Source organism: Ascaphus truei, chromosome 2 (assembly GCF_040206685.1).
Source record: "Ascaphus truei isolate aAscTru1 chromosome 2, aAscTru1.hap1, whole genome shotgun sequence".
Lineage (NCBI taxonomy): Eukaryota > Metazoa > Chordata > Amphibia > Anura > Ascaphidae > Ascaphus > Ascaphus truei.
Genome location: NC_134484.1, coordinates 354,174,845 through 354,190,491, shown reverse-complemented (window position 1 = coordinate 354,190,491; position 15,647 = coordinate 354,174,845). Strand labels below are relative to the sequence as shown.

General features: G+C 44.6%; 1 protein-coding gene across 2 annotated transcripts in view; it reads left to right on the top strand.

Annotated features, from left to right (window-relative positions):
• The window catches only part of RFTN1 (raftlin, lipid raft linker 1), a 252,601-nt gene that overhangs the window by 139,419 nt on the left and 97,535 nt on the right, over positions 1 to 15,647 (top strand). For both annotated transcript variants that reach the window (XM_075586894.1, XM_075586893.1), the window contains exon 4: positions 11,703 to 11,811. In XM_075586894.1, the coding sequence (XP_075443009.1) occupies positions 11,703 to 11,811 (109 nt within the window). The remainder of the gene's footprint in view (positions 1 to 11,702; positions 11,812 to 15,647) is intronic.

Here is a 15,647-nt window from a genome sequence, read left to right as displayed (position 1 = left end):
AGATGTGTGCTTTTACATCATTAGCACTTAATACATTGTATCAAAGTGGTGAATATAGGACGGATGATGCGGGTGTAGAGAGAACTGCAGATAGTATTCAATTGCAGTCTCCTAACCATCGTCACCGAACGAGGTTCACCGTCTCTGCACACTGCGATTGTTTCTTAATATGCCCTCGTTCTCACTGAACAATATGAAGCGACCACCAGGTAATGGTGAACAAAGTGTGGACTGCGCTGGTGCTTAAGCGCCACGGAGTACCACAACTTTTGGAGGTAGGAGGACTCTTGTAAGTCTAATTAATATGTTCTTAGTAACATTGTGTGCTAGGGTTTATTAAAAAGGAACAGAGTGAGCCTTCGGTGTTACACAAGCACCATAATGCTGTGCACTCTCTCCTGTGACATCATAGTCTATCGCACTACACTGCAGTATGGTGTTTGTGTAACACTGTGGGTTCTAGGACGCATGCTATGAAATAATTCTCATATGAGAAGGGGAGAAGGGGAGAAGGGGAGAAGGGGAGAAGGGGAGAAGGGGAGAAGGGGAGAAGGGGAGAAGGGGAGAAGGGGAGAAGGGGAGAAGGGGAGAAGGGGAGAAGGGGAGAAGGGGAGAAGGGGAGAAGGGGAGAAGGGGAGAAGGGGAGAAGGGGCGGCTCAGTGAGTAAAGACACTGACTGGCACTGAGAGTTTGAAGCAGGGGAGCCTGGTTCAATTCCCGGTGTCGGCTTCTTGTGACCTTGGGCAAGTCACTTTATCTCCCTGTGCCTCAGGCGCCAAAAAATAGATTGTAAGCTCCACGGGGCAGGGACCTGAGCCTGCAAAATGTCTCTGTAAAGCGCTGCGTACCACTAGCAGCGCCATACAAGAACATGCTATTATTATTATTTATTTATTTATTTATATGAGACAGAGGAAGACCCTACTACTGTGAACAACAAACTTATTTTATTCTTTTACACATCATAGTGAATGCAGGCCTGTGTATATGAAGGTCTATGACCAGGAAAGCACAGTGCTGGAGAAGGAGGAGATGGGAGTATTGGTTTCTACTCGGCTTATCACCGTAATGTGAAATGTCAGAGCATTTCTAGTCAGAGGTATTAATTGGCTTACTGGGGTTGGGAGAAATGGTGAGTGTCTCGCATGACATACTGTATGCAAGCTTTAGCCTTTCATTTATGTAAGATCTGACGAGAGCGATAACAGCGGAATGCTTAGTATTTTTAGATTATAGTATTATATATTATATCTTGTATTGTTTGCCAAAATCTTAGATTCTAAGTTGGTGGAAAGGGAGCAGTTCCATATTTTTTTGTACTACATTTTGATTAAAGATGCAATTGCACTTAAAGCAGCATAACTGCCAAATTAATTCTTTTTTTGTTTTTTAAACTTTACAACAAGCGGGTCTTCTAGGAGCTAAATTACATTCTTTTTGCTTGTGGGACCCCCAGCTGTTGAGATATAAACAATACAGTGAGTCCTCGCTTACCCATGGATGCCTTATCCGATGCCGCCGGATGCATTTTTCGACGTTGGACTCGCTTATCCGATGGTCACCGCCACCGATTAATGTGGACCAGCAATCCGACGGTCTGTTAACCGACGACGGTTTGCGGGATGCATTCCGTCAGATAAGAGAGGACCGCCTGTAAAGTGAAGTACTTAACATAGATACATCAAAAACACAAACAAATAGTAGCGCTAACCTAACGTGTCAATGTGATGATTTAAGTTTGAAAAATGGTGCAATCGGAGATATATATATATATATATATATATATATATATATTTTTATATATATATATATATATATATATATATATATATATATATATATATATAAACAAGTGATATGATGAGTAATTTGAACTCAATAAGTGATATGAAAAACAATAAAGATATAATCAAACCAATCCTAATAAATTCTAAGATGAAATGTCCAGTTCCAGAAAATAGCCAGTTATGGAGTAGGCTGAAGCTTCTTCAGGCTGCGGCCCCCCTGTCTGCGCTGCACGCCGAGTTCCCCCGGTCTGCAGTGAGCGGCGGGGGTGTGACAGGGGGCGCGGCCATGACATCACCTGGCAGGTTTGCCCTCATTGGCTGAACGCCCGGGGGCGTGGACTAGCGCTCAGTCGCTAGTACTGAGCACAATTTTCCAGTCTGCTGGAAAAATTGACGGAGCGGCGCGGTGGCCGCCCCTAGCACTTCGGGGCAGGGACTCCTTTTATTTCTGCAGCGCTTATTCCCATTATGTGTTATATTATTATTATGTCACGAGTGTTACTGTTGTGAAGCGCTGTGTACATAAATGGTGCTATATAAATAAAGATATACATACATACACAATATTAACACAAACACCACAAATTATAAAATACACACTGCCTTTTTAGTAACAGAATTCTTTGGTGAATTATACATTTCAGTAACTAGTGCCGAGTTATGAAAGTTTGGAGAAAAATACACTAGGGATATCAAGACAAAGCAATAGATTTTTTGCTCTACCTGCATACAATGCTGTACATGAAAAGTCATACATATAATGTATGCAATTCATAATTACATTGTGGCTAATTAAGGGTCTGAATCTACATACACAGATATGCTCATTTAGTCAATATCTACAGACATGCTCATCAGCTGGGATGTATTGCCACAAGGTTTGCCCTACGACATGTCCCATTAACGCTCACTACGCAACCCATGTTGGAGCCTAATGAAGTGATAATAATTTTTCAATTGTATGCGAATACGCAGCAGGAAACTGAAACACAGAACCTGTATTGTTCTCGCCTGTTATTCTTTACACAAAGTCAGCAAATGTGATTAAAGTATTATTATTATTATTATTAAAACCAGACTCGGTAGACGCATGCATTGTGTTGGATTCTTCTGCGTGCTGAAACGTCTTTTTTCTTCCCATACAGTATATTGCCATTATACTTTCTTCTCACATAGTGTAGAACACGTACTGTGCGCTGCAGAACATGTAATACTCAATAAGTGTGTTCCGCATCAGTGACTGAACAACTCAATACAAGGTCCATCCAAATGGGAGCGCGTCAGATGCAGATAAATAGAAACAACATAAGAACAAAGAGGCCAATTAATTAAAGTGCGATAGCGCTGATTTGGCACTACCATACGGAAAGACCTACCGACTTGAACGGAACATTCCGGGCCGCAGCACCAAATCAGCGCTATTGCACTTTTCTGAATAAGCCCCAATGTGAGAGAAGAGCCCAGGAGTGTTTACAGCAGTAGGTTTGCAATCTCTGCAGTGATGCCACAGGTTTGTCTGTGGACCCAGTGAATTAAGATTCTGCCTGTCTCTCCTCCGTGTCCCCACTTACAGTGCAGAAGATTGGACAAGCAGATGCAGGTGGAGGGCCGAGCAGAACCTACTTATGGATTATTTATGTTGTTTCTTGTTAATATATTATGGGGATGTGTTTTTTTTCCCCCCCCAAGTCATCTGCCACACTCAGCAAAGCTGTTTAGTGTTGTATTTGCAGCTGGATAGGCCAGAATCTTGTTAGGGAGATCAAACTGCTTCAATGCCACCCCCCACCCTCCCAAAAAAAGAGAATGTGTTTGATTATAAACCAGTTCACTGTCAAATTAAATGGAGATATATTGGGGGAATCCTTGATGGAGAAGGATTTAGGAGTGCTTGTAGACAGCAGGCTTAGCAATAGTGCCCAATGTCATGCAGTAGCTGAAAAGGCAAACAAGATCTTATCTTGCATCAAACGGGCAATGGATGGAAGGGAAGTAAACATAATTATGCCCCTTTACAAAGCATTAGGCCGAGTCCATAGACGGACAGGCCGTGCTGAGGCGTGCGGACGCTCCGCGCTGAGCCCCTGCATCCTCAATGAGGATGCCTTGAGAGGGGCCTCACGCGAGCGTCCGCAGGCGTGCTGACGAGATGGAGTTTTCAGCCGAGCGCCAAGCTGTTTTTCAGCGCGCTGTCGGCTGAAAACATCCAATCAGCGCGAAGCTGCGTCAACGTCACGGCGCCGTGACGTCGGCGCCGTGACGTTGACGTCCGTGCGTCGCGGGCGATTGGCCCAGCGACGTCACTGCCCCGCCTCCCACCACCTCCCCCCGCATCCCTATCGGCTGTGCAGCATGGCTCCCCCCCTCTATGGCCCGGGCCTTAGTAAGACCACACCTTGAATATGGAGTACAATTTTGGGCGCCAATCCTAAGAAAAGACATTATGGAACTAGAGAGAGTGCAGAGAAGAGTCACCAAATTAATAAAGGGGATGGACATTCTAACTTAGGAGGAGAGGATAGCTAAATTAGATTTATTTACATTAGAAAAGAGGCGTCTAAGAGGGGATATGATAACTATATACAAATATATTCAGGGACAATACAAGGAGCTTTCAAAAGAACTATTCATCCCACGGGCAGTACAAAGGACTCGGGGCCATCCCTTAAGGTTGGAGGAAAGGAAATTTCACCAGCAACGAAGGAAAAGGTTCTTTACAGTAAGGGCAGTTAAAATGTGGAATTCATTACCCATGGAGACTGTGATGGCAGATACAATAGATTTGTTCAAAAAAAGGTTGGACATCTTTTTAGATGGGAAAGGTATACAGGGATATACCAAATAAGTATACATGGGAAGGATGTTGATCCAGGGATTAATCCGATTGCCAATTCTTGGAGTCAGGAAGGAATTAATTTTTCCCCTTTATGGGGTTTTTTGTTTGCCTTCCTCTGGATCAATAAGTATAGATACAGGATAAAGTATCTGTTGTCTAAATTTAGCATAGGTTGAACTTGATGGACGGAGGTCTTTTTTCAACCTCATCTACTATGTACCTATGTAACTATGTAAAGGGGCCCAGCCATGGTGGTAGTGATGAGGTTAAATTGGAAGTACAGTAGTGTGGAAGCTGGGTTTGCATGTACTTTGGGATCCCTTTTATTTTGCCGTTTGAACACTGAGTGAGGCGGATGCTTCTTGCACTTTGAACCTAATGTTGCTTTGTGATTTTCCTTTTCCTTCCTTAAGGAATCTGTTATTAATTGAGTTGTGTCTGGTTTATATTTTCATTGGTCTCGTTTAAAACAAATTGTAACAAAATTTAGCAGCATGAAAGCGTGGTTCCCTCTAAAAGCTGTAATAACTGCAGTAGTGTGTCACTGAAGGTAATTATTTCAAATACTAAATCCTATGGCTAAGGTACTTTTCACTGGCCAGCAAAGTGATGTTATGAAATTAATTCATGATTTCATTTTTTTCACTGATTGTTTTAGGGTAGTAGATTAAACCAGGGCTAACGTTTTTACGGATTTTATGCACTTTTCAGGATTTTTGCCCAACAAAATGGACCACAAGATATATTTAACTTTTATGGATATCTGCACTCGTCCGGGACGCAGTTTCCTCATCCTTACTACCTCGCAGCCTAAGGGCGCTGAACTGCAGGCAGAGAGAGGGTAGCCCGCGTGTCACAGACGCGGTTTGTCTCCTCTAAGTGCAAGGCATGGTGGGATCAAAAAACGAGGATCCAGCAATGACGGACAGGCGCTGCCATCACACAACCGGCAGTTAATAATAATAGTTTGTTCTTGTATAGCGCTGCTAGTTTTACGTAGCGCTTTACAGAGACATTTTGCAGACACAGTCCCTGCCCCGTGGAGCTTACAATCTGTGTTTTTTGGTGCCTGAGTCACAGGGAGATAAAAATGACTTGTCCAGGAGCAGACAACAGGAATTGAACTAGGTTCTTCTGCTCCAAACTCAGTGCCAGTCAGTGTCTTTACTCACTGAGCCACTCCTTCTCTCTCACAGTTCCACTCGCACATTTGGCAGTTCCCCGCGCACAGCCAGCAGAAAGGAAATTGAGACTTCTTGCTGTGGCTTCAGTAAAATTTCTCTCTGGCCTAATGGTAATGGGAAGATTTATAAACATGAGAGAACCTGCTTTAAATCTTTTAATTTTTTTTTTTTACTTTGGGCTAGAAAAAAAATATATATATATATATTTCTAGCCCAAGGTAAAAAAAAAATTATACAGTAATATTTCCATTTGCTATATATATAAATATATATATATATAGCAAATGGAAATATAACTGTATGCTCATTTGCATATCTTAGACAGGTCTGCCTTTCACCATTATCACCCAGCACACAGCACTTCCACTGCAGCAAGGGATTCTGGGAAATGAGATGCAAATGAGCACACAGTGCCACCTTTTGCTTCAAAACCATTCAGCATGGTTCCCCTATAGGCTTAAGCTTGCTGCATGGTCACAGCTTTGAGCACAGCTTTTTTTACCCACCATAACTTAACTAAGTATGTGTGTGTAATATATATATATATATATAATAATTATTATTATTATTATTTTAAGTGATTGTGTCTCCTACGCTGTAGAACTTACACGGTTCCTGCAAAATTGTGTAAGCAAAATTAGGAGTGCATGGCTTAAGCTATATACAGAAGCAGCCATTTTCAATTCCCAGAAAATACCTGAACCAACCAAAAAGGTATGAATTAAAGAAAGCAACATAAAACAGAAAGTGCCGTTTCCAAATGGTCTACTGACACTTCAGACTATTAAGCCCCCCTCTGCAGCCCTTACCTTTAGGCCGTGTGCTCTTATTGCACAGTGTACTGCAAGCAGGATATCTTTGAAAGTATTATTATCACACACGCATGAACAGAGGGGCAGTGGACCCAGGAGGGAGAGGGATAGCCGAAGCAGGAGGGAGGCAGAGGGGCCGTCCATGCAGGACAGGGAGCTAGGAGGGGGCAGAAGGAAGCAATAGAGGGGCCAGTGCGCCCAGGAGAGGAAGACTTTTTACTGATTGTGGGTAGTCGGGCAGTGGGTGCAGGTGGGAGGGAGAGAGGCAGTGGGTGCAGGTGGGAGGGAGAGAGGCAGTGGGTGCAGGTGGGAGGGAGAGAGGCAGTGGGTGCAGGTGGGAGGGAGAGAGGCAGTGGGTGCAGGTGGGAGGGAGAGAGGCAGTGGGTGTAGGTGGGAGGGAGAGAGGCAGTGGGTGCAGGTGGGAGGGAGAGAGGCAGTGGGTGCAGGTGGGAGGGAGAGAGGCAGTGGGTGCAGGTGGGAGGGAGAGAGGCAGTGGGTGTAGGTGGGAGGGAGAGAGGCAGTGAGTGCAGGTGGGAGGGAGAGAGGCAGTGGGTGTTGGTGGGAGGAAGAGTGAGGAAGTGGATACAAGATGCAGAGACAGGGAGAGTAAGGTGGACAGGAGGGAGAGAGAGAGAGATTGGTACAGAGTATTGTAGAGGGAGAAAGGGGGTGGCCCGGGATTAAAGGGGTTACACCCCATTTGGCCATCCCCTGACCTCACCAGGGAGACAAGGGGTTAACTGGGCTGAGACCCAGAACTGTGATTTAACTCCTGTTATGACATGTAAATGTGTATTCCCCTGTTCCCCCTGTTTTATTGTAACATCTGGTTAATCAGTGTCTGCATCACACACACACTGGGATCCATCCGGGAGCACAAGGGTTAATAGTTGTATAGTGATTATAGCCCTTTGTGTAACTTTCCCGCCTTTTCAGGCACCATTTTGCAGGCTCCCATAGGCCGCCATTGGAACTCCATGTCTTTCAATGGCGAATCTTGCTGTTGAGTCCTGTTCCTGAGAAGACCAGCAGATGGCGTCCGAGAGGGAGAGCGGCGGTTTCCCATTGAAAGTCAATGGGCTCATTGACTTCAATGGAGAAATCCTCGAGAGAGCTTTCCAGGAACGAGTTGGCTGCCGTCCAAACCTCTTAACCGCAAAGCTGATAAATTTTCAATAGGAGAGCTTTGATCACTTACAAGTCAAGTTCAACAACAAGTGATGTGGGAATAAACAGTTCTAGGGCCCCTAGGAATAAAATTCTTTCTGTCCCTAGTTCCTAGACCTCCCCCCACTCGACCACAACCGGGTCCCTGTATCCTGGACCCCCGATAAGGGTCGAACCGAGAAGAGCGGGCCGCGCCATAGGTTCCAATGACGGCGGCAGAAACAGCTCAGGAAAACGGCTAAGTGTCAGAAGCTGAAATTTGGTAATCCATAGCTCCGGTTCCGGAGGGCCCAGAGGATCAGGGTTTGGGGTATCTGTAGCCACTGCTCCGGCATCGCTGCAGAACCATCCTTGACCCGCTTGGACCAACCCGACAGAGTATGAACCCCATTTGAAAGTTCGGGATTTTTCCCATAGACTCCAATGGCGGCCAAACCCCATTGACCGGCTACGGCGGAAAAACCCCATTGACTTCAACGGCGGCATCGCCCCGTTGAAAGTCTATGGCGGGGATTCTCATAGCCGCCAATGGCGACGGTTTGCCATTGAAAGTCTATGGCGGCGAAGCCCGTTGTTTTCAATGGGGATTTAGTGAAAAACCATGATTTAATTTACTGCGGAGTTTTCTGTATTAAAATGTGAAACGGTTTTAAGTGTATTTGTGTATCTCCGGTTCCTAAGGTCATAGCAAGTCGCAAATTGGACCATAGGGTGTCCCAGTTCCGGCATTGAGAACTGGGGAGTTTGGACCTGCTGGACCCAAAGGAACCGGATATTTTAAAATGTTCATGTTTTATCCAACATACTGTATTTCAAGGTATGGGTAAAACCCAGAGGAAATTCCTTTGCATACCAGGGTGGCATATGGCCAGAAAGGCGACCCAATGTCTAGGACTTGAGTATGTTTCAAAGGATTTTGTCACCTCCACTGTTTGCATGAGGGCGAAGATTACTCAAACCAGAGCAGTCTTCAAGTGTTCCATTTCACACCTCACAAACAAAGAATATCCTGCTAGAATCCCAAACTGGTAGACTAGCTGGCATTCCTGATGTAGAGGAGGGGTTATAGAAATGAGACCCCAGCGCTCTACTGCGCATGTACCAACTAGCAGGGGGCATGAGTCAAATTGTGTTCCCACGTTAACGAGTGGCTAGAGGTAATTGAAAACCAATCCACGGTACTCAATGTTAAGGATAGGGCACAAAAGGTTTATAAACTGTTGTTCCCCTGTATCCTTTGTCTTCTAAATATCATCTGAATGCTACCTGATTGCGAGAGAATTGCTATGCTTCATACTTCTCATTCCCCAACCCCAAAGTAAGTGTACTTCTTGTTTGTTACTGTATTATTCGTGTGTTCACCTATCCAAAGGAATAAATATACTTTATTATATCTAAGACTCGTTCAGTTCAACCCAGTGATTTGTGTTAACCCTTTAATACCTGTGGTAGGCTATCGTCACAAGTATAGAGAGTACAGATCCTACCTCCCAATAGGAACTATTACATCCCTGGGAGCCTCTGTACTGACAAGCTGATGCCTGTCATGTGACTTCCTCTTTCTGGGGGTTACGCAAGTGTAGCCGCTCATTTATTCCCTCTCGTTAGTATAGATGTATACCGAGGGTGGGGGCCTGAGTCCGCCTCCCCCAGACTATCTCACTGTAACGGTGTAGTAAAATCAGACATAGTCGCCAGACACATGCGCTGGGAGTTAACCTTTCTATTCTCTATGAGATGGGAAAGGGAGCCAGGCTTCCCCCTGGTTTAACAAGGTGAGAGGCCACCGCCACTTTAACCATACCACTGTTTATACACACACACAGCTTATACAACAACAATTCTCCACCCCTTTCCAGCGCTTACGCCATTGTCCCGGTAGTCCCTGCGATATCCCTGGGGCACCAGTTAGTGGGTGGCACCAACTTGTGATGATAACCGTTGCAGGCCTGTGTTGTTGCAAACGGAGGGGGGGCAGCAGTTTATATGCTGGGATCCCTGTAGGCAATTGTGCTTGCGCAGGTTGCTACCTTGTCTCGAATTGCTCACACTTCTCGTTCCCCTTATGTGCTCTGCACAACCCTGTTTCGTGGGGAGCGGCTAATAAGCTGCTCTGTTCCGCCGGAGAATCTGTCCCTCTCAACAGGTGTAGCACACAAGGTAATCGGTCTTGCGATCATTGTCGGAATCCCCATGGTTAGGATTAGCTACTGCCTCCTTCTCTGGGGAAAGTCACAGTCTCTTTTTCCTCTCTGGACCCGTAACCTATCTCTTTCCTCTCCCTAAGGCCTGGGACCCGCTGCGCCCGGTGGCGCGGGCGGCCGCGTGAGCGCAACTCACCATTGCTGTTTATCCTCACAATCCGGTCCCAGTCCCTCCTCACTGCCAACTGACTACGTACTGTGACGCGTCAGCCAGCAGGGGATACAAGAGAATTGTGTTGCCGTGCAGCGACAGGTCACATGGTACGCGAAGGGGCCAATCATAGACTGGCTCCCATCAACCAATGACAAGCCAGCTAGTGCTAGCCAATGGGAGCAAATTTTTTCAAACACGGAAGAGGGAAAACTTGTGTTTGAAAACATTGCTTTCAAGCCATTCAGCTTGTAGGTTGCTTGCAGTTTGCTGCTAGCTTTTTTATTTAATTTATTATTTATTATAGTTAGATATTCTATTACAGTTATTTATTATTTATTTTGATTTTGCTCGTCTTGAGAGCACAATTTTGGGTGCTCGTGTGTGGAGCTGCTGCAGTGCTGTGAGCGAGCCCTGCTTTGTTTTGGTTTTGGCCCCACCCCCGTTTGGCCACGCCCCCCCCGCTCGCAAAAATGGTCCCTACAGACCGCAGAAAGCCCCTAGTGCCTCTCCACGCGCCGCCAGTCTGCAGTGCGGGCGCGTGGTCTGAGGCAGCGGGGCCTTAGCCTAAGCCGTTGGTCGGAGCATGTCACGTGTTCCTATTACAGCAACAGGGGCTTCTGGGAGTTGTAGTCTGCTGCTGCTCTGTTATTGGCACATTTCCAGCAAAACACACAGTCTCCATTCCTGTATCTCTGCCTGCTGATGCTGTTGTCCTATCAAGGTACTGATGGCAACCTGTATACCGACAGATATACTCAGGGCTGCTACACAAGGGATTGTGAGATTTGTGGTCCTGCTGCCTTAAACTATTCAAGCATTGGATCTGCAGATGCACTACAACTCCCAGAAGTCCCTGCACATGTAGCCATCAGGGGTCGGGGGCCCTGAAGCATGGAGCCCAGTGTAAGGAAACCATTAGCACAATGCTCTGGGTCAAGCCCCCCTCTCCCCCCACTCTGCCTCTGGCGAGGGACCATTGTCCTGGCACTCCCCCCATGGGAGCCGCTAGACACGTGCTTACTGTACCTAATGGGTAATCCAGCCCTGGTCCTGGCTCCTAATTATTTAGGTGGTGTCTGTGTGAGCATGAGGTGGAGAGTCTGTAAGTGAACTATCCTGTGCGCCTTTAACTAACATATTCAGCGGACTGTTTACTAAACGTCTCTCGGCTGCAAAATTGGTACACAAACAGAACCTAATAAAAATAAAAATAAAAAAGGTGAGGCATTAGGCAAGGTTAGAAAGGACTATACTTTAGCATCCAATGTCTGAAAGTCCCCTGAACCACCCTGCTATATAATATAACTAAGTTTGTAAAGTTTCATAGCTAATTTGTGTAGCCAGCACATGGAAAACAGTGACTAAGCCAATTCGTTTTTTCCCTTTTGTCTTTAAGATATATTAACTGTACCAGTAATTATCAGAATTTGAGTCATACAAAGATTAACAACGACATTCATGTTGCGCCAGACACATTTTTTATTTAACTTAATTTACTTGTCTTTTGCTTGTTTTTAATTGGATTTTTCATGGATGACGTGTAATTCTTTCTCTTCAGAAACCCAACAACCGTTCTAAACAATGAGGAGTACAGCTTGGAAGTTGAATTATGTCTGTCCCCTGACCAGCTCACAGACCAAAAACTGATACCTGACCTAGTGAAGAGAGTAAGTAACAGTAGTCACTTTTTTTCAAGCGTTGGGAAATGTTGATTTGTCTTAGGCTGTTGTCACTATGAATGTTCTGCCGGCAAGAGTGTTTTCCACTGATGAAACTTTCACAGTATATATGAAGGAGAGGGATTCTCATTTTATCCATGACAATTACTGGTACATTAAAAGGTACCACAGCCTATTAAATGACATTAAATGAAGTTATTGGTAAAATGTGCAGTCCAACCCACTCTGCATTTAGTCATCAAAAGCATGTGATACCAGTACAGTACATACAATTCCACATGAACTTTGTTCATCTGTAGATTATTTATGATCAGATCATTCAGACCAGACCATTCAGATCATGAATCTCACTGTGAAATTCTACAGACGTCTTTAGTTTTGGAAAAATATTGATTTGAAACATATTTTGCAGATCATCTTCATTTTTGTTAACTGCTTTTTATATCCAATCTTTCATTGCAATTTAAAAATCACTGCTGTATTCTTTCTTCAGCTATCGTAAAAAATGTTGTCCATATCCAACCTTCAATTGAGCCTTGTTGTTGAGGGTCTTTACTACAGATGTCATCAGAGGGCAGGCTGGTGATGACTTGGCGAGTTTGCAATATGCTGCAAGCAGAGCATGTATCTCAATGGCTGCTATATCCTGTCACCTACAGACATAAGGAAAAACATATGACCCGCAGGAAACTCTGTGCTCATGGAACCAGCCGTACAACTGGGCTCCTCACTTCTGCACTAGAGAAAGAGAAGGGCATAGTTTGCAGGATGGATTCCAGCGGATAACTGAGGACCGCCTGCCTGTGTTTGGTACAACTTTCAAATGACCTGAAAATGACTGGGAACCCTTTAGGGGTGCTCGGGGAACCCTGGTACCCTGGTTAAAAAACACTGATCTGAGGAATCAGATGGGTCTTTTTCAGAACACAGCGATTGCAACCCCCCTAGTAACACAGCCAAGATATGTAGCTGGATAAATGAGATAAGCCAATACTCTCCTGTTGGGAATTAGGTTATCAACTCATATTAGAAAGGAGTAACTTTGAATTCTGCTTTTGTGCTGACTACTTTTAATTAACTGATGAGGGCAGAACTGAATGTTTTTGTAGCTCATTTGGCTTAAATAAGACTGATGATCCATTGCATTCAGTATTTAATTTGAACAAATATCCTGGTCCTCAAAGAAAAGAAATACAGCCGCCAGTGAGTAACAAAAATACTTACTCAGCAAATATGAACGGTTGCTAACATCCTGTACCAAAATAAGGGTATATTAATAGTCTGTTTCTCATGGTAGGATCTGGTGTTGTCACTTGGTTGGTCCCGTCACTGCCAGGATGGCTAGCAAAAGCATTGCTTTGAAATTGGTGAAAATGGGGTACTCCTACTTCTCTCAAATACCGTCAAATGATTTGAAACTCTTTTGATTTCACTTTGGTTTTGTAAATGTAGAAATACCACTTATTTCGGAAATAATTGCATAGAAGTACAACGCAGATTTCGTCTTTTTTATGGAAAAAATGTGAGACCGCCTGTGTCACAGTGTTTGACCTTTTCACATTTCTCCTTGAACAAAATAATTGAAGCATAAGTAACCTTACGATTTCAGCAAGGATGCTTGTTACAAATGTGTTAAACTAATGCACTGCAAAGCTACCTCCTGCAGCTAGATTGCATCTTTTTAATTTCATGTTAGTCGTAGCGCTACAGTTTGATTTGTGAAACATTAAAGAAAATAGTTTGCTTTAAATAGAAGTCCTAGTTACCAAAGAAATAAGTATTTTCAGCAGCACAAGAAAAATACTTTTTTTTCCCAACTTTTAATGATACTCTAAGGCCAAGGTGGGCAACCCCGTCGCCATTCGCCACTTGTGGCGAATTGGCAGCAAAGTGTGGCGAATTGAAGATTCTAGCGCTGGCGGCCCGTCTGGGTACCCTGTGCGGCCCGAGCGCAGAGGAGGGTCACATGACACACACACACACACACACACCCTGCACCATGTGTGAATCCGTTATAAGCGGATACGCGTTGTAGCGGATCGCGCTATAACGGGGTGGAGCTGTATTTTACGCAGAAACAGAATATTATGCCACAATCATTTGAGGATATTATGACTTATTTGAACGTCACCGTCATTTTGTACTATTTTTTTTTTATGTGAGTACTGTATTTATCTTCAAAATAAACATTTATTTTTATGTGCTGAGACCAGAACTGTTGTGCTGGGTTAATCGATCAAAAGAGAAATAAGGACATTTTACAGTGTGATTATTTGTAACTTAAAAAATAAAGCTAGTGTTAACCATCCTTTATTTAAACTGAATGTTTTTGTTTCTTCGTTCTCCATAAATCCCATGCATATCCCATTTATTCCTGCCTCCCCTTTGTAGGTGCATAAGGGCTCAGTGAAGAATATACATTACTTTTGTCCCTGTGATCTTGATACACTGCCGCATTTCTGTGTAATCCATTACACTGCATGATGGAATGGGAAATCAAAACATTTCATATCAGTCTTTTCTCTGGTGAAGACAATAATGCCTCCATTTTATAGTAAAGATTTCACCCTGGAAAATAAATGTTAAAGTTATGTAGCCCTGGTAAGATATTGGGCTATATGTCTTTCCTCCTACTGGTGTAAGTCCTGCTAAGGGCAGGCTGCCAGTAGTTATTATGGGTTTCCCCCGCTTCAAGCCCTGCCCTGAGTGGTGGAGGTAGGCCGCCTGACTCTGTGTCTGAGGCAAGAGACATAGGGGAGGGGCCTGCCAAAGTCATAAAGGGCAGTGCAATCAATTTAGGTTGAGTGTGTTCCAGCAGAAGGAGTGTGTCAGTTCAGAGTTGGAGAGTTATGTATCACATTTGGAGGAGCTCAGGCAGGCCCTGAGTAGAGTTGATAGAACTGCGGTGGACCAGTGCCCCTCACCCTGCTTAGGGGGTGAGGGAAGAGCTAGCCCCACCCTGAGTGCCTGTGACTTGGGGTGGTGGCAGGGGAACAGAGAGTCCCAGACAGCCCATCCTGAAGGGGTACAGTCTGGAGAGAGAAGACCTGCTGCACCTGATTACTGCTGTGTGCTGCTACGGATAATAAAGAGCTGCTGCTACTTGTTTTATAAGAGACTGTGTGAGACTGAAATCTCTCGCCCCATCGAGGGGTTATCTGGAAGGATTTCACCCTACCCTGATAGGGTTTGCCAGAGATGGAGGCGCTGCACCACTAGAACCAGATGAAGGCATGTACCCCAGAAACCTGTCCCTGTTGTCCCCCATACCATCACGGGAGACTCAGGCCCTCCTGTTCCTCACAGGTATGCACCACCAAGACACATGTATCCAGACCTTAGCACACCCTAGGGGATCCGATCTGCGGCCGGGGGGGGTGGGGGGTCTATGGGTTTAGTTATTTTATTATTATTATTATTTTTGTCTTAGGTACCAAAATACAATTTCCAGGTCAGTGGTTAAAATACACACATTTCTTTACTGGCCCTGTGAACATTGCGTCTGCCTTCAGTGGTACATGCAGGGATAAAACACAGACATTCATTTTGTGGTGGCAGGCTGCACTCTTGTCCTCATCAGGGCCTTGGTACTAAGTGGTATGAACAACCTGATATGCCCCTTGGTGGGTGCATTTAACTTTTCTGACACTTCCTTCTTAAAACCCAATAAGAAGAGTCAGGAACCCACACTTTCATGGTCTGTATTTATACTGAAAATCAGCCGTGGATTTTCTGATCCACCCTGCAACATCCAGGGCATGGTTACCAATCCAGTCTAATATAAAACAGTTGACGAAAAAGTGACCTACTATATGATAATTTTT